Here is a 23,129-nt window from a genome sequence, read left to right on the forward strand (position 1 = left end):
TTTCAGTATTTCTTTTTTATAGTAGAATTTGTGTAGTATATCTGTAGTTTTACTGTAGTTGTATTTTTGTAGTATTTCCGTCGTCATAATGTAGTATTGCTGTTGTATTACTGTAGTTTTATCTTTGTAGTATTTCTGCAGCTGTATTTTTCAAAATGTTTCCATAGGAGAATATTTGTAGTAAACTACTATTTCTGAAGTATTGCTTGAGGTGTATTTTTGTAGTATTTCTGCAGTCAGATTTCTCAATATTTCTGTCATATTTTTAGAGTATAACTGTACTTTTATTTTGGAGTATGTTGTAATATTTCCCTTGTATTATTTTTGTAGTATTTCCTTTGGATTTTTTTTTTGTGTATCTGTAGTATCACTGTAGCTGTAGTATTTCTGTCGTAATATTTTTGCATAGGTGTTTTTGTTGTATTTTTGTCGTCAGATCTATATAGCAGTATTTTGTATTATAAGTTTACTGTAGTTGTATTTTTGTAGTATTTCTGTCGAAGTATTTTGAAGATTTACCATTGTAATATTTTTGTAGTATTAAGTATTTTGTAATATTACATCTCTTGTAGTTGTATTTCTGCAGTATTGCTGTCGTAATATTTCTCTAATAGTATTTTTGCATCATAGTATTATTGTAGTACAATTCCTTTAGTATTTCTATAGTATGTTAGACCTTGTTTTAATTCACAATATTTGATATTTAATTTTTTAGTAATGTTGTGGTATTTTTGTTGCAGGCTGGCACCCCAAAAAATGGTCTTATTACTAGTACTATTCCCTAAATATCTCCATTATATTTTCAACATTTTTGTTTGTCGAGCCATAGTTTGCCCACCCCTGATCTGGGTGATTGGCACCCCCAAAGCTTTCAACCTAAAATGCCCCCTTTTGGCAGCCCTGATGACATTTAGAATGCCATCTTGTGTTTCTAATATGCCTATTTATAATAATCTGGGAAAAGTAGGACATGTAAGTTTTTTGGATTACAATAACCTCATGGAGCTCCTCCGTGTTACCTCTGGAAGAGGAGTGCCGTAATAAACTTTAGACTTATTTTCATCTGGTTGGGTCATTTATGCCAACCTCTTAATGTATGAAAATCAGTTATTCTTAGTTTTCTAAACTCATTTTGTCCCACGGACTTCAAAAGACCTTTGCATGTAAATCGTCTCTGGTGCCATAGCCGTGAAAAAAATCAATAAATATATATATATATATATATATATATATATATATATTAAGAACAGGGTTTGTACTGGTGTTTGAAATCATGGAAATAGCTTGGAATTTAATGTAGTGTTTTACACGTTTTAGAAGTGTTTACAGTTTTAGGTGAAGCAACTGTAAATACTTGAAATTGTTTCCATGTTTCTTAGATTTTGTTTAGGGTTAGGGTCAGGAGCAATGTTCCCTCTAATTTTCCACGGGTCTGAGCGTTCACACAAAGTTGGTGAGCAACGCTTGAAACAACAGGGAGCAACAGCAACCCAAAGTGCAACTAAATCATCATCAAACATGTCCAAAACTTGACATCAAGTTACATTTTGCTGAGTTTCCAGCAATGCAAAATTATTTTTCTCTTGAATGAATTGACTCATGTACGATTGCAAAGGTTGTTGTACGGCCTACAAACGTCGTTTGTTCTTACAATTCTTTCACAAGATATCCATTTCTTTTTATTTTCTGATATATTTTGTTGCATAATATTAACATTTTGGGGGGCTTATTTAGTCGGTTGTAAGATACAGAACTGTAGTTAATCACATTTTTTAGTGGAAGTACAATGTTGGCAACAAGATTCACTTGATATAATTAGAAATTATTTGAATGCAACACAAGCTTTTTCTTATTTTTTCCGAGGTATTTTTCTACTTTTTTTAAAAATTCCCTAAAAAAACATCTCATTGTGTTTATTGTTTCCGAGCTGTTACTTTTTCTTTTTGTTCTCTGTTTACTTTTTTCCTACATTTCTTTCTTTTCTTTTTTTCTGGCTTTTTTTCTAAAATTTTCCTTCTTTTTTTCTCTTCCTTTTGTTTCTTTTTTCTCAGCTTTTCACTACTTTTTTCATTTTGGTATTTTTTCTTTTTTGTTTTATTTCTCCCCCCCCCCCCCCCCCCCTTCTTTTAAGTCATTTTGTGCATAGTTTTACATAATATTTGGTCATGTTGGGATTAAAGAAGCAAAAACAACCCGAAGAGCCGTTTAGGACCCGAAAAGAGCCGGTTCCTTTTAATGAGCCAACTCTACTAACTTTACTCAACTTCGTTCTACTCTGACTCGACTTCAAAATACCGCATTTACGACACAACGTCAGGGGAACCCGTGTATTTTTACCTTCACGCACTGTAACTTTGACTTAAGTCGCTTTTTAATTAGTAATTTTGAGACCTCATTTTTGTGCGCCGGCTAGATTTTTAGTGCGCAGAGAATTTGCGAGCAGTGCGCAATTGCGCACGCGCGCAGTTTAGAGGGAACACTGGTCAGGAGCAAGGGTTTGGGCTTCAAATACTTTTTAACCTATTTTATTTTTACAAAATGGGCTAGGGGCTAGGGTTAGAGACAAAGTTTCAGGCTCCTTATTATGGTATTAAACTGAATTTAGGGTTGTGAAGTAGGGTTTAGGGCTAGGGTTACTGCTATAGCTGGGTTAAAGCTTAGGGTTTGAACTCCATATTAGGGTTATAAACTGAATGTAGGGTTCCAAAATGGGTTTGGGCTAGGGTTACTGTTTGAACCGGTTAGGGCTAGGGTTAAGAACTTCGTTTTAAATCCATGTTAGCGTTTTAAACTGAATTAAGGGTTCCAAAATAGGTTTGGAGCTAGCGTTACAGTTTGAAACAGTGTTTGGGCTTGAGTTACAGCTAGAGTTTGGTGTAGGGCTACAAGGTTAAAAAGTGTCTGTTCTTTGGTTTGAATTCATGAAAGACTATTTAATTGTGTGATAATTGTAAAAAAAATAAAATAAGTTTCCACTTCACGGATTTCACTCATCAGGTTTTTAGGGGAATGTAACCCTTGAGATAGACAAGGGTTCACTGTAATTTAATCATGTTTGTTACAGTCCAGTCCAAGAAGACTAGTTTTTTTTTTATAATTACTTTTTTTATCATATTTACCTTTTTTATTTCAATGAACTTCAAATGTATTCGCAACAATGTTTGGGTTGTGGCGCCGTTCTCAGCAGCTGCATTTTTTAAATCAAAACTGTTTCTTTAACAAGTCTTAGAAAGCATTTAGAATTGAAAAAAAGTAATTAAAAACACAATTTAGTTACTTTTGAGAGATGTTAATCAGGAAAGTAACTTGTATATTTGTATATTGTATGTACAGAGATGGCTAGAGTAGCCAAAACTTTTGCTCGAGTAAGAGTGCTGTTACTTCAGACGAATTTGACTCAAGTAATCCTAACCCTCAAAAAAGTAGCCATCCCAAAAATTATTTTGGTATAAGTAAAAAAGTACTTGGTGAAAAAACTACTCAAGTACTGACTGTAGCAACGTCTTATCATCAAAGTCCATCTAAAAAACAATAAATTACAAGTCTGTGCAAAAGTATTTGTACTTGGAGGTTTGTTTGGGTGAACCCTATGTGGATTAAAAAATATATATATGTAAGGTCGCAGCTATATACACAGTGCATACAGTACAGTCAAGAGAAAACACGTTCCTAACCCAGCAAAAATGCCACCCAGTGGTTGTTTGAATCCATGGTCAGATCAAAATAAAATAAATATGGTCGCCTTAGAAGAGACAGACAGACATGTGCTTATTACATGTTGCGGAGTTGGAGTACAGTATCTTCTACACTAATTTATAAAAGTAAAAATAAAAAGCATAGAGATTTAAAAATACTCATTGAAGTACAAAATTAGGGCTGCAACTTAACGATTAATTTTATAATCGATTAATTGATCAATGATTTTTCAGATTAATCAATGAATCCGATTTTTTAAAGAAATTATTGATTTCCTCCTTTATTTAAATATTGAAGTTTTGGACGGATACAAAAACAGTGCACAAAATAATAGGATCTTTTTTTTTTTCTTTTTTTTTTTCTTTGTATGTATGCGCACCGAGTTGCCAGGAAAATTGTTTACTTTAGGAAAACTCTGGGAGCAGCAAATAGCAGCACGTACTGTACTGAATTGTTTACCTTTTTTTCCCTTACCTTTGTAACTAGAAGCAATATTTTCCCGTTCAGGTACTTCGTAACCTGAAACTTTTATATGAAGAGGCATTCGTAACCACTGTAACGGTAGAAAAATATCCAAATGAATACATGATAACTCAGTTTAATACAAACAATCAGAAACATAAAACAGCAAGTCAAATTCGTCACACATGAATTGCGTTTGCCCTTATATTTTCTGTACACCCCTTTGAGATTTCTTGTGATTAAGGGCGATACAAATAAACATGACTTGACTGTATTTCTGCAGCACTATATGTTCCCAGAAAAATTGTTAACTTTGTTTCATGATGAAAGAGTTAAACACTACAAAACAGAAACTTCCATGCCAATTTTGTTTGGTAAGATGCAATGTTCAATATTTAGGATTTTGAAAATGTAAAAAAAACGGTCTTGGCGCCCTCTGCAGGACTAGCGGTACTATAACTCCCAGCGTCACAACGGAATAGTGTGCACTTATTTGCAATGATTAATTGTACTTGGTGGCTCATAAATCACGTTATACAACGAATTGATGATGAAATGGGTTGCCAAAGCTTTAAATCATCGATTTTTATTGATTTGCTGTTGCTGTCTTATAATAAATGTCCTCCAACAATCTCAAGTAATTGTAACTATATACCAGAGGTCTCCAACGTGGAACCTGTGTGCACCAGGTTGTCCCCTAAGAACAGTTAAGGGGCCTGCAGAAAATTGCTGAAAATAGCTCACTAGTCCTGGGTCATTGTGATTTTCCAGTATTTTTTTTTACTGGTTGACTGAGTCTATTTAACCCTATTTTTCACAACTAGGTAATAGCATAGTAATAACATAATTATACCATGATGATTTATTATTTTAGAAATACAAATACATTCAGTTGATGGCTTAATAAACCCCAAAAATATATTCAGTTATAGATAATTATTTTTAAGCTATTTATTAAGATAATATAATGAGATTATTTTATGTATTAAACAAATGTATTTATCCGTCTTTTTATTGATTTTGTTTTCCATAGGAAATACAACAAACTTAATTTGAATTAATGTGCAAATAATGTGCAGTTTTTGAAAGCTAGCTGTCTGGCTACATTTTTAGCTTTGTCATAAGCTATCTTCTTACCTTTTTAGCTATTTAGCAAGCTATCTAGCTAGCTTTTTACATTTTTTTTGCATTGTTTCTGGTTAACATTTGACCTTTTTGCTAGTTATCAAGAACAATTTTTGGGCTCCTTTCTATCTAGATATCTAGATATTTTTTCTCGCGTTCTATCTAGCTATTTAGATGGCTTTTTTACTCTTTTAACCAGCTATCTACTTTGCTAAAAGTTTTATCAAGCTAGATTTCTAGCTATCAAGCTAGTTTTTTTATATATTTTTGCATTGTATTTATCTAACATTTTACCTTTTTTGATAGTTATCAAGCTAAACTTTGGCCTCCTTTTTAGCTAGCTATCTAGCGCTCTATCAGTTTTTTTTTTAACCTGTTTACCGTTCTAGCTAACTACCAAGCTACTCGTTAACTATTTAGCAAGCTGTATAGCTAGCTATTTACACTTTTTTGCATGCAGTTTTTAACAGGTAGCTATTTGGCTACCTTCTTAGCTTTGTAATTAGCTATTTTCTCACCTTTTTCAACTATTTAGCAAGCTAGCTCTACTTTTTGCATGCTATCTACCTAACATTTGACCTTTTCTTGTTAGTTATGAAGCTAAATTTTGGGCTCTTTTCTAACTAGCGTCTAGCTTTGTTTTAGCTTTCCATCCAATTATTTAGATGACTTTTTACTTTTATAGCTAGCTACCTAGCTCCCTTTTAGTTGTTGACCTGTTGCCATTTATAGCTTACTGTCAAGCTACCCTTTTAGCTATGTAGCAATCCATCTAGCTAAGTTATTTTAAAAATAATATCAAACTTTGTGCCCTTTGCGCTAACTACCAACAAACAGTAGCTTGACGCTTGAAAAGGTTGGAGACCCTTGGTATATACAATATTTTCAAGGTAAGTGTGACAACATTGCCCATAATACATAGAAATCTATATTATTTCTTGACCAGTTATCTCAGGAAATACTCTTTATCCTGGCTGTACTTTACCTTTTAACTGAGTATTCTTTTTTTTTTTTTTACAGTTGAACATCCATGTTGGAAACATCTCACTTGTAGACCAATTCGAATGGGACATGTCAGAACATGAGAATTCTCCTGAATCCTTTGCATTGAAATTGTGCTCTGAACTTGGTCTTGGCGGAGAATTTGTCACAACTATAGCATACAGTATTCGGGGACAACTTAGCTGGCACCAGAGAACATACGCTTTCAGGTAACAGACACACACTGGTTTGGAATTTTGATCGGAGGTGATTAACTTCCTAGCGTCAGCTGGCCGTCAGACTGTTGATAAAAAAAAGTGTTTTCACGAGTCACTGAAATGCGTCATGCCACAGATCATTGAAAAGCCTAAACTCTTGGTATTGAAGATATGATGACCATTTCAAAATGTACTCTTTATGGAAACATTACGATCAGTCTGAAATGATATACCCAAAAACTATATACAAGGTTTGTAGGAGTGCTTAATATCCTTGAAAATACCTGAATTTTAATGTTGTTTTCCTGTTCAGAAAATTGCTTGAAACTTTGGGTAAAGTGTGGAAATGCTTGAAATGATTTCTATTGCTGTGTTTCCTTGTAGTCTAACTCGATAGATTACACTTTTAAATCAAGTAAAACAAGTGCTTAAAAATTATGCAAAAGGTGGTTCCAGTCCTCATTATCAGGGTATAACTGCCCCCTACTGTCGCTTCCAAGAAGACAGGTTTATCAAACTAGTTATGGGAATTTTTTTTTTTTAGAGAAGCAGCTCTTTTGGCTTGGCAGAGAAAGGCTAGATTAGATTTTTATAGAATTAACATATATAAAGTCAAAGAACAACACAAAATCTCCTAAAATTCAAAACAATAAAATAAAAATCATAAACTGTTCCGTGCTATAAATGAATAATGCAAAATAACGATATATAATTCCCAACCAATTGTAAAACACGCAAAAATATCTAAAAAATAAGTCTCTAAGATTTAAAGATTGAATGCACTCTGGTCCAGTGCGATCAATATCATTAAAATGCGACCAAATTTGGATCATTTTCTGCTTTTTATACATACAGTACTTTTTTGTCTTCCATATTGAACTCAATTATTACCTAATACAGTGGAACCTCGGTTCTCGACCATAATCCGTTCCATTTCTTTGTACGAAAACCGATTTGTACGATCACCGAAGCTGTTTTTTCCCATTAAAAGTAATGTAAAATTGTTTTAATCCTGAATTTTTATCTTGAATATTTAACGTAAAGCTAACCCAGGCTAATCGTACGTTCGCGTTAGCGTAATCTTTCGTACGGAAGATTACGCTAACATGAACGTGTAAAAATAAAAAAATCAGGTCGTTTACATGTCATTTAGCACCCGGGTCTCCACAACAAGTGGTGAGCGGTTAAATAAAGATAAAGAAAATACTTATGAATAGGATTTCTTACCTTGGCGGTTGTATGCAGAAGCCATGCTGTATTCCTGAAAGAAGGGAAACTTGCACACCTTCTTCATATTTTGCTATTATTTATTTCTTAAATGCAATAGTTGAACGCACTACTCCTCTTTTTTCACCTGTGGCAACTTTGCCGCTTGCACCGACCTTCTTCCGAGGCATAATTAGGGGTTAAAACACTCTTTTCACCGCTTTTGAAATACGAAAACAGAAAAGGAGTGCGCGTTGCCGTGACAACAGTTTTTCACAAGGGTTGGGGGCAATCTCGTACCGGCGTTCGAACTCTGATTTTTTGAACGAAAAGGGAAGCAAGAATTTCTCAAAATTTTTGGTCGAGAACCGATTTGTTCGAACTGAGAGGCGTTCGAAAACCGAGGTTCCACTGTACCTATAGAGCCAAAATTTCATAACAGTTTATAGCAGCCCATTTACACAAAAAGATCGTAGATCATAGATAGGCGCACCTCAAAATAGCACAAAGTATGTGCTGGCGGCAAGAAATTGACTTTATTTTAGTCTTCAAAGCCAACAAAAAATGCTGAATTTCTTTCTTTTAAAGAGATTGGAAAAAAATGGAAAAACTGGCCTTGAAAGTGCTTAAATTTGGCCATTAAAAAGGTGTAAAAACATGGTATAACTTACCCAAAGGTCTTGTGAGATTCCACTCATTAAACAATTCCTAGAAAACAGTCCAGTGAATCCAACCGAGTAAACTATTTACTCCATAACACAAAAAAAAATCAAAAAAAAAAAAACATGAGACAATATCTAATATAATACAAAGATTATTACTACAATGTACCATCTTGTTGTGGTAGAGCCAAATTATAAAATGTTTGCAGCGTTCGTATAGGTGCTAAAAATCCTCGAAAATGCTTGAATTTTAATGTCGTGTTTGGAAAAAATTTAAGATTTAGTGCTTTAATGCTTTAAATGGTTGCCAAGTTTCGTAGATGGGCTGTTCAAATAAGAGTGTTAAACTTATTTCGTGGACCAAGGATTGGGGCTAGAGTTGGAAACTAGGGTTTATGCTCCTTATTAGAGTTAAACTGAGTTTAGGGTCTGAAATAGGGTTGGGGCTAGTGTTAAAGCTAGGGTTAGGTTTAGGGTTAAGAACTTGAGTTTCTAAACTGAATGTAGGGTTCCAAAATGGGTTTAGAGCGAGGGTTACGGTCTGAAACAGGGTAATAGTTTTTTTTCTAACCTGTTTACCCTGTTTTTTTTTGATGAAACAGGGTTAGGGCTTGGGTTACAGCTCGGGCAGGTTTAGGGTTAGGAATTAGAGTTTGAGCGCCATATTTGGGTTCTAAACTGAATATAGGGTTACAAAATTCATTTAGAGCTACAGTTACAGTTTAAAACATGGTTAGGGCTAGGGCTACGGTGTGGGTTAGGTATAGGATTAGGGTTACAGATAGGGTTTGGGCTTTAATTGAGTGTTTTTAACCAATTTAGGGCTCCCAAAATTAGGTCAGGTTTAGAGTTGGGGTTTGAAACCAAGGTTTTCTGCTCCCATTCTTTTGATTGGCACTGGATTTCTTTTTTCAAAGTTGCTGGAACAAAATTTAAAATTGGCGTTGAAAGTCCTTAGACCAGGGGTGGCCAACCCAGTCCTCAAGAGCCGCATGTCCTGCATGTTTTTGGAGTTTCTCTGTTCAAATACAGGTGATCCCAATCACCCGGGTCATTATCAAGCTCCCGCACAGCTTGCAAACAATCTTAAAATTTGCATCACCTGAGAAACCTCCAAAACATGCAGGACATGCGGCTCTTGAGGACCGGGTTGGCCACCCCTACCTTAGGCAGTGATTGAATTTGAAGGTGTACGAACCCTGTGTTTGAAAATGAAAGAAAAAAAGAACGAGTAACAATGAAAAGGAAAAAACAAAGATACGTTTTTCTTTAGCAAAAGGCCTCCACACATTCTTAAGTCCATCAAGGTTCATCGTCAACTGATAAAACGAGACCAAAGTACACTACGCAGGATGAAATACTTGAATGTTTCCTTATTCTATTATAGGTGCATTATTGTTTTTAAAATATGATAATTTGAATGCGTAAATTGCCACAATGATTGAGAATTGTGCGGTACTGACTGAGAATTAACTTTCAGCGAAAACCCGCTGCCAACTGTAGATATTGCAATTCGTAACACAGTTGATGCAGACCAGTGGTGCCCCTTGTTGGAGACGCTGACAGATGCTGAAATGGAGAAAAAGATTCGAGACCAAGACAGGAACACAAGGTGAGGCACATGAATACATACGCGTTATGGACTGATGTAATATAAAAAATTGTGCTTGGAATACAGTACATGTCACAAACTTAAAAGGTGGGTTAGTTGTATGTAATGTATGGGGTAGGTGGGTGGGTGACTGGGTTAGGTATTTAGGGGGGTGGTTGAGTGGATCAGGTAGGTAAGAAGGTGGGTTGAGTGGGTTAGGTGGGTGGGTTGGTAGGTAGGTGGGTGAGTGGGTTTGGTAGGTGTGTGGGTAGGTGGGTGGATGAGTGGGCTAGGTAGTTGGTAGGTAAGTCGGTGGATGAGCGGGTTAGGTAGGTTGGTAGGTGGATGAGTGGGTTAGGTAGGTGGGTGAGTGGGTTTATGAAGGTTTTATTTTATTTTTTAATGTTTCTCCGAATAACACGTGTGTGTTCGTAGACGTATGAGAAGACTGGCAAACACTGCTCCATCCTGGTAAGAAAACATCTGACGACAGTTGATGACGAGTCCAACAAGTCATCCTCCAAAGAGCCCCAAATGACTTTATAGGGTCCTTATGCATGCATGTATACAGACTACAAGTCTATTTATAGGTAGTGTGCGATCACTGTGACAATAACATTCATTTTGTAACAAAGGAATTACTTGCGAAATGCAAATCTCAAAAAATGGCTTTAGGAGAACACCAATTTAATGTTTGTCTCTGAAAATACCCAGCCCATAAATTGTCAGTTAAAACAATGTTTTTCTTGGTCCTGGAGGCCTTTTGCTCTTTTGAAAATATCTGAAACGTTATTTAGCATGTCGATTCCAGTGAGGCTGAATACTTGCTATTATGTTATACCATCAATAAACAGACTTTGCTCAGTTGCAATTTTTGTTTCTTTGTCATTGAACACATTTGATATAGTTACATTCATAAAACTGTTGAAATCATAATTTTTGTCCTTTAATTTTCACACCACACAAGAGGTTTATGTTGAATGCATCTTATCGACTGTTGAATATGAATGTAGAACAGAGGTCGGAAACCTTTGACCCAAAGAGCCGTAATAGTTTTTTTTTTGAGAGCCCTACCATATACTTTAAAACTACATTTCAGCAAGACCGACAAACTAGCTCACCTGACAAAATGGAATTATTCTGCACATTTTATTTCACTGTGTGACATTAGATGATTTGATTACGGTAAATTTATTAGATAGGAATAATGCCAGAGCTTGTGTCCGATATCAAAAAATATACCACTTTAAACTTGTCTCCCGCAATTACTCAAGATCAATGAGGCTTCATTTTATTCCATAACTAATGGTTTCCAATAAAGGTGCAAGGAGAGTTCTTTTTTAAAAATGTTACCCAACACTGCAAAAGAGGCTACTGACGTATTATCCTTTGGTGGAGACAGCGCGGGGCAGTGTTAAGTGTGCCTTGTACGTAGCAACGCCCACCAATTCCGCCAATCAAATTGCTCTGTGTACTTGCCTGATGTTTTTTCTTTGGATTTTCATCATAAAGTGTCTTAATAGTAACCTGAATATATTCCCTCGTGACATTCAACCAAAACGGGGACTGTAAAATGTAGTATGGAGTATGCTCTTTATATACAGGATCGAACCATTTATGCCAATAGTGCTATGTTGGCCATGTCGTCACTGCTCTCATCAGAATTGGAACACAATCAATGAGATTTGCATTTGTATAATTTCATCTCAGCGCCATATGCATTCATGAAAACACATAATTGGCTCGTGAGTAATGGATTCCCGACCCCTGAAGTAGAATATTCTTTTTTTTTTTTTTTTTTTCTCATATCATTGTGTCACAGTCTGTTGTATCTGTTAAACTCTTTGTAATACATTAATTACAAATTTGCTTCAAACTTGGTTTCTTAAATGAAAGGCTGGGAAACAAATGTGGCGTAAAAATGCTTTTGTCGTCCTTAAGTATGTGGATATGTCCAATTTGTGTGCGATAAAAAGCATCTTCATCTTCCTCTGGCTTTTGGTGTTTTTGACATTATGGCTTATAGAGAAACTCAAAATTGAAATTGATTTGCATGAACGTGATGCAGGTTGAGCAAGCTTTTTTTTTTTACATGTACAATTTGGACCACAATTTTATTGAAGTACAGGCAAACAAAGGCAGAAACACAATACTGCAAATCTGCACAGCACTGAAACCGTGAAAAATAAACAGCGATATAGCTAGGGTTTACTGTACTCAAAAAAGTACAGCATTTGTCTACAACTGTGTGTCAAACTCATTTGAGCTTGGGGTAGAAAAAAAACACGAAGGCCACACTACATTAGAGAGGAAGATGAAGATAGAGGAATAGCAAGAACAGTAGAGAGACAGAGAACAAGAGAGAGAATGAAAGGAATGAATAGAGAAAGAACAAGATGAATCAAGAGAGAACAAGACAGAGCAAAAGAGCTTGAGAACAAAAGAGAGCAAAGAACAAGAGATAGAAAACAAGAGGGATAGAATAAAAGAGAACAAAAATAATATAGAGAACAAGAGTGAGAACAACAGATACAAGCGAGAAAGACTGAGAACAAGAGAGAGATTAAAGAGCGAGAGAGGAGAAAAAACAAAAGAACAAGATATGAATCAATAAAAAGAGAGAACAAAAAAAGATACAGAACCAGATAAAGAGAGAGAGAGAACAGGAGAAAGAGAGATGATCTATAGAAAGAAGGAAAGAAAAAAGAGGTCCTTGCCTTTGTGGAGCCCCTACGTCATACATTTTAACCAAAGAAGTATACGCCTTGGTTTAATGAAGAAACCAGGTCACCCAAAAAGGTTGCAGGAAATTTGAATGACAATGGGGCATTACAAAGCTTGAAGTATTATGACTAGCCTGGAATGTCAACAATTATTTCAAATGCAAAAAGCACTATCCTATTTTAATAATATTTATGTTTAATGTATAGAAAATAACCACGTTAAGGGTTATGCATTAACAAAAAAGTGATCTCGTTCAGGCTGAGCATGGGTCCCAAACTAGTTGAAAATCGCTGTCCGGGGCACTGAACGTTTGTAAAAGGGAGATCAAAAAGTCTACTGAATCTATAAAATTAAAAGTTTCAAATCAGAAATTTTAGGTGGTGTTAAATCTGAGGAGTGCGGCACGAAAGCGGTCTCATCATGGGATGAGCACATGGTAAGAAACTTGTTGACTCGCCCTCAAATTTCATGACTTTTAAATGATGAAGTTACATGTGAAAAGGTAATACTTTTGTGTCGTGTGTCTGTGTTTTCAGACTGATTTAAAATGAGTGAATTTGATTATGTTTGGATTGTTTTGAGAAGTTAAAAGTCATGAGTTGAACTTAAACAGGTCCAAACACGGTTTTTATTTTGCTTGATTATATTGTCATTGGTGATAAAATTAGTTGAGGTGGAAAATTTGAGAAACGTATGAAGGTCCTACTGAATTTGAGGCTCAAAAAAAGTATCAACCTCAATTAATGAACACGTAGTAAAAATGCACAAAGAAGCATTTTGACACGAGTCAAATACGTGCATTCCTAAACTGTGATTAGTGTACGTAAAACGCTGCTCTCACGTTGTGGTCACAGAAAGGATCCTCCCGGCCAACATTTGTAATTTTACTAGATGAAAAAAGGCCAACTTAATTTATTAAACACTTTGAAATAAAAGAAACGAATATAGAAGTATTTTGATAGGTGTAAACTGTACATGCAGTCCTAAACTTTGATTATTTGTCCAACTTTTATTTATATTTCGACATAGTGATCAATCATAAAGAGTCGCTTATTTAAAGCAACGCCTTTGTTTTAATATATATATATATATATATATATATATATAATATAATATACTTAGTCTCATATGTAAATTAAGTTTAAAATTAGTAAAGTAGCGTGAAAGTCCCCTGTCGATTTTCAGAACAATTTCATTAACGGTTTCATCCGCGACTGGCTGGCAACCATTTCAGGGTGTCCCCTGCCCGCTGCCCGAAAATGGCTCGGATGACAAGAGCGGAGGTAGTGGCTGGGATTTACTTACCGGCGTTTCATTGGCTAACCAATGTGTCGATCATCATTTAAAACGATCACTATTGGCTAAAGTTATTCGGAGGTAAAGGGGGCAGATCCTTTTTATCATTTACAGGCTGGCATAGGCTAAAGCGGCAAAACAAAGCCCGCAATTGGCCGAAAAATATGTGTCAATCATCAGTTGAATCGATCACTATTGGCTAATGTTATTCGGAGGTAAAGGGGGCGGATCCTTTTTATCATTTACAGGCTGGCACAGGCTAAAGCGGCAAAACAAAGCCTGCAATTGGCCGAAAAAGATGAATGTGAATAGCAAGTGTGGTTGTCTACGGCATAGAGGAAACATGTTTACCATTCTGTATTTGTAAATATTTTACTCTCCTGGATTTACTACACTCACGGATATAAGAGGACCATGGTTGCACATTATTATTGAACACAACGACTTCGGTGAGCTACTCCGGCTATATATTTTCCCAGTATCTTGTTTCAGAGTGATATCGATCTTTCTGTGATGGGTTCTTTTTTAAATTAAACTCAATTCCAAGTGTTTATTGTCATATGCACAGTAAAGTTGCGAGCGAAAAAGAAAATAGAAACTAAGGAATGGTTGGCATTTCTTGAATCCCAAGACTTTAACCTTCCGAATGATATTTGGAATGATGCCTTTGAGTGACATCGTACGGACACTGCATCCGCACGTGTCTACGACACGTATTTGCTTCTTTGCAAGCTTTCGGAATGTTAAGGGGGTAATAAGTTTGACTGAACTATCTGACTGTTTTGTTGACGTTCCCATTGTAAGCGCCTTATAATCCGGTGCACCTTATAGTGCGGAAAATACGGTAAATCAATTTTCTGCTATATCCTTTGGGACTTATGCAGAGAGTGTTGTTGTCATCTGGTCCGATGTGGTTAAAAAACCTTTATTCTGGGTGCTTGTCAAACTATCTACCGTTGCGACCATGTCTTCCTTATTTTTTGAGTGATGCATCTTGGGAAATGTACTATATGTACCGACCCTCAATCATGCGCGAAATGAGGGTTCACAGTCACTCGGTTTATTGTCTGCAGGGCGTCTGCACGAGGTGATAGAGCTGAAGGCACGGCAAGCGCAGAAGCCCATAAAGTGCCAAACAAAAAAGACAGTCGCACACGCCCATGGCTTAACAAATGAATGGGGGACCAGAATTTTAACAGTAATGCAACAAAAACACAGATTTTGTGAGAATTCAAAAACCTAAAAACAATCAAATTTCAACACTGTTACATATAGCTCAGTTTTTGTAACGATTGAAATGGTGTCCGTTTGTTCTGTCTCTTGTGCCCTGCGACTGGCTGGCAACCAGTTCAGGATGTCCCCTGCCCACTGCCCGAAGACAGCTGGGATGGGCTCCAGCACCCCCTACTGAGGATAAGCGGTGCAGATAATGAATAAATGGAGGTATCTTTATTTGTATTTACAGTGGAACCTCAGTTTTCGAACGCTTCTCAGTTTGAACAAATTGGTTCTCGACCCAAAATTTGAAGAAATTCTTGCTTCGCTGTTCGGGCAAATAATCGGAGTTCGAACGCCGGTACGCTGGGGTGCGATGCTGAGCAGCGTACGGGTGTAGATCGGGTAGATTGGCCCCACCCCTCGTGAAGAATTGTTATCATGTGCGAAGTGTTTCGTTATGCTTTCGCTTTTAATATCGGTGTACCAAGTGTTTTAGCCCCTAATTATGCCTCCGAAGAAGGTCGGTGCAAGCAGCAAAGTTGCTACAGGTGAAAAAAAGAAAAGTAGTGCCTACAACTATTGCATTCAAGAAACAAATAATAGTAAAATATGAAGAAGGTGTGCGAGTTTCCGATCTTGCTATACATACAGCATGACTTCTGCTGAGCACCACAAAGGTAAGAAATCCTATTCATAATTGTTTTCTTTACCCTTTGTTTATCTTTACACATTCATGTTAGCGTAATCTTTCGTATGGAAGATTACGATAACGCGAACGTACGATTAGCCTAGGTTAGCTTTGTTTACGTAAAACATTCAGGGTGTTGTAACGGAGCCCCATTTCCAATGAAGCGCTAGCCACTTGTGGAGACCCGGGTGCTAAATGACTTGTAAACGACCTGATTTTTTATTCTTACACGTTCATGTTAGTGTAATCTTTCGTATGGAAGATTACGATAACGCGAACGTACGATTAGCCTGGGTTAGCTTTGTTCACGTTAAACATTCAGGGTGTTGGAACGGAGGTCCCTTTCCAATGAAGCGCTAGCCTCTTGTTGTGGAGACCCGGGTGCTAAATGACTTGTAAACGACCTGATTTTTTATTCTTACACGTTCATGTTAGCGTAATCTTTCGTACGGAAGATCGCGCTAACGCGAACGTATGATTAGCCTGGGTTAGCTTCATGTTTACGTTCATAGTAAACATTCAGGGTGTTGGAACGGATTAAAAATGATTTACATTACTTTTAATGGGAATTTTTTTTTTCGGTGATCGAACAAATCGGTTTTCGAACAGGGTTTTGGAACGGATTATGGTCGAGAACCGAGGTTCCACTTTATTAGATGTTATTCATTTATATATATATATATATATATATATATATATATATATATATATATAGTTCATGTCATGGGAACCTGTCGTGGGTTCAAATCCAGCTCCAGACTTCCTGTGCGGAGTTTGTATGTTCTCCCCGTGCTTGCGTGGGTTTCCTCCGGGCACTCCGGTTTCCTCCCACGTTCCAAAAACATGCATTTTAGGTGAATTGGCCGGTCCAAATTGTCCCTAGGTGTGAATGAGCGAGTGAGTTGTCTGTCCCTGTGTGCCCTGCGATTGGCTGGCAACCAGTTCAGGGTATCCCCTGCCCACTGCCTGGAGTTGGCTGGGATGGGTTCCAGCCCCCCCGTGACCCTAATGAGGATAAGCGGTACGGCTAATGAGATGAGATGATTTTATATATATATATATATATATATATATATATATATATATAATGTATATCTAAATCATAATCATAGCAGTACATAGGTTATATGCCTGTAGGTAGAAACCAAAATAATGTGGACATGGAACCAAAAGAAATTCAACTCTTTGGAAACATTTTTAGTTAAAGCCGCTCTGATAAACAGTCAAAGCAGAACACTATACCTAGTTTCAAACCAATAGAACCTAGTAAGTACTCAAAAAAATAACCTACTACTTAAATATTTTAACAGTCTTTTTCAGAATATCATTGTTTTTTTACCTAAAACGTTTCTGGTAAACTCCTCACAGGCTATAAACCTCGGTCAAATTGAAATACCTCTAGGTTTTGTCGTAATTGCCTAAGTAGAGCCACCTGGGGTAATCGTTTGGCGCGCTGGAGCGCGCTTCCTGATTGGATGGTGTCCCCCACTTAAGCTGTCAGCGTCCAGAGATGGACGTTCGAGTGTGCTCCTCGTATCTCTGAGTGTGTCTCCAGATTACAAGGTACCCACGACTTCTCTTGCCTGATTCATGCCTGCCTCTCGTTGTTTGACCTATTTCCGATACAAGTTTTGCGACCTACTGGACTGTCTCAGAAAATTAGAATATTGTGATAAAGTTCTTTATTTTCTGTAATGCAATTAAAAAAACAAAAATGTCATACATTCTGGATTCATTACACATCAACTGAACTATTTCAAGCCTTTTATTATTTGAATATTGCTGATTTTGGCTTACAGCTTAAGAAAACTCAAAAATCCTATCTCAAAAAATTAGAATACTTCCTCAGACCAAGTGAAAAAAATAATTTTATAACAGCAAAACTAAATCAAACATTTGAAAATGTCCATTGATGCACTCAGTACTTGGTTGGGAATCCTTTTGCACGGGTTACTGCATCAATCCGGCGTGGCATGGAGGCAATCAGCCTGTGGCACTGCTGAGGTGTTACTGATGCCCAGGATGCTTCGATAGCGGCCTTCAGCTCATTCGCATTTGTAGGTCTGGTGTCTTTCATCTTCTTCTTAACTATACCCCACAAATTCTCGATGGGGTTCAGGTCAGGGGAATTAGCAGGCCAATCAAGGACAGTGATGCCATGGTCAGTGCACCAGTTACTGGTGGTTTTGGAACTGTGGGCAGGTGCCAGATCATGCTGGAAGATGAAATCCTCATCTCCATAGAGCTTTTCAGCAGATGGAAGCATGTAGTGCTCTAAAATCTCTTGGTACAGAATTGCATTTACTCTGGACTTGATGAAACACAGTGGACCAACACCAGCAGCTGACATGGCTCCCCAAACCATTACTGACTGTGGGAACTTCACACTGGATTTCAAGCAACTTGGATTTTGTTCCTCTCCAGCCTTTCTCCAGACTCTGGCGCCTTGACTTCCAAATGAAATGCAAAACTTGCTTTCGTCTGAAAAGAGGACTTTGGACCACTCTGCAACTGTCCAGTGCTTCTTCTCCATAGCCCAAGTCAGACGCTTCTTCCGTTGTCTTGAGTTCAGAAGTGGCTTGACCATGGGAATACTGCTATTGTAGCCCATTTCCCGGACACGTCTGTGAACTGTGGCTTTTGATACCTGGACTCCAGCTTCAGCCCACTGTCTTTGAAGCTCCCCCAAATTCTGGAAGCGGCTCTTCTTCACAATTTTGTTAAGGCTGCGGTCATCTCTCTTGGTTGTGCAGCGTTTCCGGCCACATTTTTCCCTTCCAACAGACTTTTTGTGGATATGCTTTGAAACTGGACTCTGTGAACAGCCTGCTCTTTGAGAAATTTCTTTTTGTGTCTTACCCTCCTGATGGAGGGTATCAATGATGGTCCTCTGGACAGCAGTCTTCCCCATACTTATGATTTAGTTTACTGAACCAAGCTGAGTGTTTTTAAGGCTCAGGAAACCCTCGCAAGGTGTTTCGAGTTATATAGATGATTCAGGTGATTAGTTGAATAGCCTACTTGTATACTTTTTCATGATATTCTAATATTTTGAGATAGGATTTTTGAGTTTTCTTAAGCTGTAAGCCAAATTCAGCAATATTAAAATAATAAAAGGCTTGAAATAGTTCAGTTGATGTGTAATGAATCCAGAATGTATGACATTTTTGTTATTTTAATTGCATTACAGAAAATAAAGAACTTTATCACAATATTCTAATTTTCTGAGACAGTCCAGTACTCTCCCGCCCCGGCCATCGACTTACCCGCTACGCTGCACCTTAAGTCTTCCGTCACGGAGCTGCCGTTCCGCCTGAAGAGGCTTTCGACCAACAAGCGCCAACGTCCCAAGCCTGCTCCAACGATCCTTTCTAATAAAAACTCTTAACTAAAGCTATTGGATCCGAGAGTCTGTTGTGGTTCATGACAGAACACTCGAACCATAACATGGATCCAGCGAAAGTTTCCCCTGCCTCCGAAGAATGCGGAAATGCTGAGCAGCAATCCGCGTTACAGCGCCTACTGCACACCGAAGGCGCGGTACATCAAATAGCCCATGACGTGTCCACCCTGGTTTGGCAAGTACAACGACACCAGCAATTGTTCGAGCAGCACCAGCAACACTGGGCCAGTTTTCCCGGTATGTTTCCACAGCAATCAACATCATCAGGGCAAAGCAACACTTCCCCAACAACCCGGCCACGAAATCCGGCTCCGCCCCTTCCCGATCAGTCCGGCACCGGCATTGTTGAACCGCGAGTGGGTTCGCCGGAGAAATTCGGTGGAGATCCCGCCCATATCCGCCCCTTACCCATAAATTGCCGACTGATATTTGACCTACAGCCCCGCAATTTCGTGAACGAAGTGGCGAAAGTGGCTTATATAATAAATCATTTGACTGGAAGAACCCGCCTTAGGGGAACGGCCGCATATGAACGGGGGTTGACAGCATGCACCTCCTTTTGCCTTCTGGCCCAGGAAATGATCAAAGTGTTTGACTCTGGTTCCTCATCGGCCGATGCCGCCCGTTCGATCATGAACATCCGCCAGGGGAGACGTTCCATTGCCGACTATGCTATCGACTTTCGTACGCTAGCAGCCCAAAGTCACTGGAATGAAGAGGCGTTGGTCGACGCCTACCTCCACAGTTTGTCCGGTTATCTCAAGGATGAATTAGTATCCCACGCTCCTCCGGCAACACTTGACGAAGCTATCGACTTGACTGCCCGGATCGACCGTAGGGTTCAGGCGAGACGCCGGGAGAGGGGAAGTCCCAGCCGATTCGTCACCAGGCAAGTTCAAGAAGCTATTAATGTACTGAACCCCTCAACCACGTCCACCACATCTTATGAGATGATGGAGGTGGATCGTACTTCCCTCTCGGTCGAAGAGCGCCAGCGAAGGCGTTCCGAACGGCTATGTTTTTACCGCGGCAGCGAGGGTCATAGGGTGGTCAATTGCCCGTTAAAAGCCAACGCTCGTCGGACACAGGGGACGTCCGATTGAGCTCAGCTTTAGTTTCGTCCCCCAAGACTGATAGACCGGTCCTATGGGCCAATCTCCTTCTTTCCGGTTCATCTCAGTCCTTACATGCCCTGATCGATTCTGGCGCTGAAGCAAATATCCTTGATCTGTCCCTCGCACGCAAAATGGGGATACCTGTTCAACCCCTTCCTAATCCGGTATCAGCCCGGGCTTTAGATGGTCACCTGTTAGGCACCGTGTCTCAAATAACTGAACCCATAGAATTACAGTTGTCTGGAAATCACCGAGAGAAGATCCGATTCCATTTACTTCACTCCCCGAGCCAACCCCTCGTTCTGGGTCATCCATGGTTGGTCCAACACAACCCCCATTTTGACTGGCGCACTGGGTCGATACTAGAATGGGGCATGGACTGTCACCAAACCTGTCTGTGAGCCGCTCCTTACCCGGATCGCTCTACTCACACAAGGGCTCCACCCAATCTGTTCAAGGTCCCAGTTTGTTACCACCACCTACGGGAAATCTTAAGTAAAGCTAAGGCCTCTTCCCTGCCCCCTCATAGACCTTACGACTGCGTGATTGACCTTCTGCCAGGGTCCGTTCCTCCTCGGGGCCGCCTCTACTTCTTGTCAATTCCCGAGAGGGAGGCCATGGAGGAGTACATTTCTGATGCCTTGGCGGCTGGTATTATTCGGCTCTCTTCTTCTCCAGCGGGGGCGGGGTTCTTTGTTGGAAAGAAGGACGGGTCTCTCCGACCCTGTATAGACTATCGAGGGGTTAATGACATCACTGTTAAAAATCGCTATCCTTTGCCACTGCTTGCCTCTGCATTTGAACTTCTACAGGGGGCCACGATCTTCACTAAGCTTGACCTGCGAAACGCCTACCATTCAGTCCGTATACGGGAGGGAGATGTGTGGAAGACGGCATTCAACACACCCACCGGCCACTACGAGTACCTGGTAATGCCGTTCGGGTTAACCAACGCCCCCGCCGTTTTCCAATCCTTTATTAATGACATTTTACGAGATGTGCTCAATCGCTTTGTATTTGTGTACCTGGTTGATATTTTGATTTTTTTTTTTCAAAGTCCCTCAAGGAGCACCAAAAGCATGTCCAGCTTGTTCTCCGTCGTCTCCTGGAGAACTCTCTATTTGTTAAAGCGGAGAAGTGCGAGTTCCATGCCAAGACGGTTTCGTTCCTGGGCTACATTGTGTCGCAGGGGAGCCTTCAGATGGATCCTGCCAAGGTATCAGCTGTCACCTCTTGGCCTGTCCCGGAGTCTCGCAAGAAACTCCAACAATTCCTTGGATTTGCCAACTTTTACCGGAGGTTCATCAGGAACTACAGTTCGGTGGCAGCTCCCCTCACGTTCCTCACCAGCCCCAAGGTGCCATTCCGGTGGTCCCCCGCGGCCGATGCAGCTTTTAACTGTCAATAGAACCATTTCTCTACGGCTCCCATACTCCAGGTTCCTGACCCCGCACGCCGACTTGTAGTGGAGGTGGACGCCTCAGATGTGGGAGTGGGTGCCGTCCTGTCCCAGCGGTCGAACAAGGACCAGAAGATGCACCCGTGCGCCTTCTTTTCCCGGCAGTTGTCCCCGGCCGAACGCAACTACGACATGGGGGATCGTGAGTTGTTGGCCGTCAAGCTAGCCCTGGAAGAATGGCGCCATTGGTTGGAGGGGGTAACGGTGCCGTTCATAGTTTGGACAGACCACAAGAATTTGGAATATTTTAGATCGGCCAAGCGACTAAACCCACGCCAGTCACGTTGGTCCCTGTTCTTCACCCGTTTTAATTTTACTTTCCTACAGACCCGGATCTCGTAACGCGAAGCCCGACGCCCTCTCCCGGCAATTACAGAAGCCCAACGAGCTACCTCAGGGTCCTGCGACGGTTCTCCCGGCTTCCCGTATGGTGGCGGTGGTTTCCTGGGATATTGAATCCCGAGTCAGAGAGGCGATACCTGACCAAGCCGGTCCCAGCTCCTGTCCCGAGGGTCGATTATTCGTCCCCGAACCCTTACGGTCCGAGGTCCTCCAATGGGGGCATGATTCTCGCCTGTCTTGCCATGCGGGGTCGGCTCGGACCCACAGTTTCTTGTCCCGACGTTTCTGGTGGCCTTCCATGGCCAAAGATGTACGGGAATATGTGTCGGCCTGTCAAGTGTGTGCCCAGAACAAAGCCTCTCACCAACGTCCGGCCGGTCTGTTACATCCTCTGCCAATTCCCCGCCGGCCGTCGTCCCATATCGCCTTGGACTTTGTGACGGGATTGCCAGTATCTGAGGGGATGACGACCGCACTTACTATTGTGAACCGATTCAGCAAGATGGTCCATTTCGTGGCACTACCCAAGCTCCCCTCCGCCAAGGAAACCGCGTTGGCAGTTCAGCAACACGTATTCCGCCTCCATGGCATCCCTCAGGACGTTTTTTGGAAGGAGTATGTCGTCTGCTGGGTGCCTCAGTCAGCCTCTCATCGGGGTTCCACCCTCAGTCCAACGGTCAGTCAGAGCGAGTTAACCGGGATCTGGAGACAGCGCTCCGCTGTATGGTCTCTCGTGAACCATTGTCTTGGGCCCGGCAATTGGCATGGGTGGAAAGTGCCCACAATTCTCTGGTTAGCTCCTCCACGGGTATGTCCCCATTCCAGTGCGTATATGGCTACCAACCTCCTATGTTCCCTAGCCAGGAGGTGGAAGCCTCCTGCCCGTCAGCTACGGCTAACGCACGCCGCTGTCGACGAACCTAGGCTCGTGCCCGGGCCGCAT

At 40.0% G+C, this 23,129-nt stretch overlaps 1 protein-coding gene across 3 annotated transcripts in view; it reads left to right on the forward strand.

Annotated features, from left to right (window-relative positions):
* Nucleotides 1-23,129, forward strand: part of LOC148351193 (SWI/SNF-related matrix-associated actin-dependent regulator of chromatin subfamily B member 1-like) — a 44,213-nt gene that overhangs the window by 14,956 nt on the left and 6,128 nt on the right. For 2 of the 3 annotated variants that reach the window (XM_088356123.1, XM_088356122.1), the window contains exons 7-9: nt 6,304-6,494; nt 9,831-9,962; nt 10,377-10,812. In XM_088356123.1, the coding sequence (XP_088212249.1) occupies nt 6,304-6,494; nt 9,831-9,962; nt 10,377-10,416 (363 nt within the window). In that variant the 3' untranslated portion in view covers nt 10,417-10,812. Of the gene's footprint in view, nt 1-6,303; nt 6,495-9,830; nt 9,963-10,376; nt 10,813-23,129 lie in introns of those variants that run through there. The other variant, XM_088356124.1, reaches the window with a different exon arrangement.

The sequence above is a fragment of the Urocampus carinirostris genome, chromosome 16 (assembly GCF_059441175.1).
Source record: "Urocampus carinirostris isolate Australia breed hairy pipefish chromosome 16, RoL_Ucar_1.0, whole genome shotgun sequence".
Classification (NCBI taxonomy): domain Eukaryota; kingdom Metazoa; phylum Chordata; class Actinopteri; order Syngnathiformes; family Syngnathidae; genus Urocampus; species Urocampus carinirostris.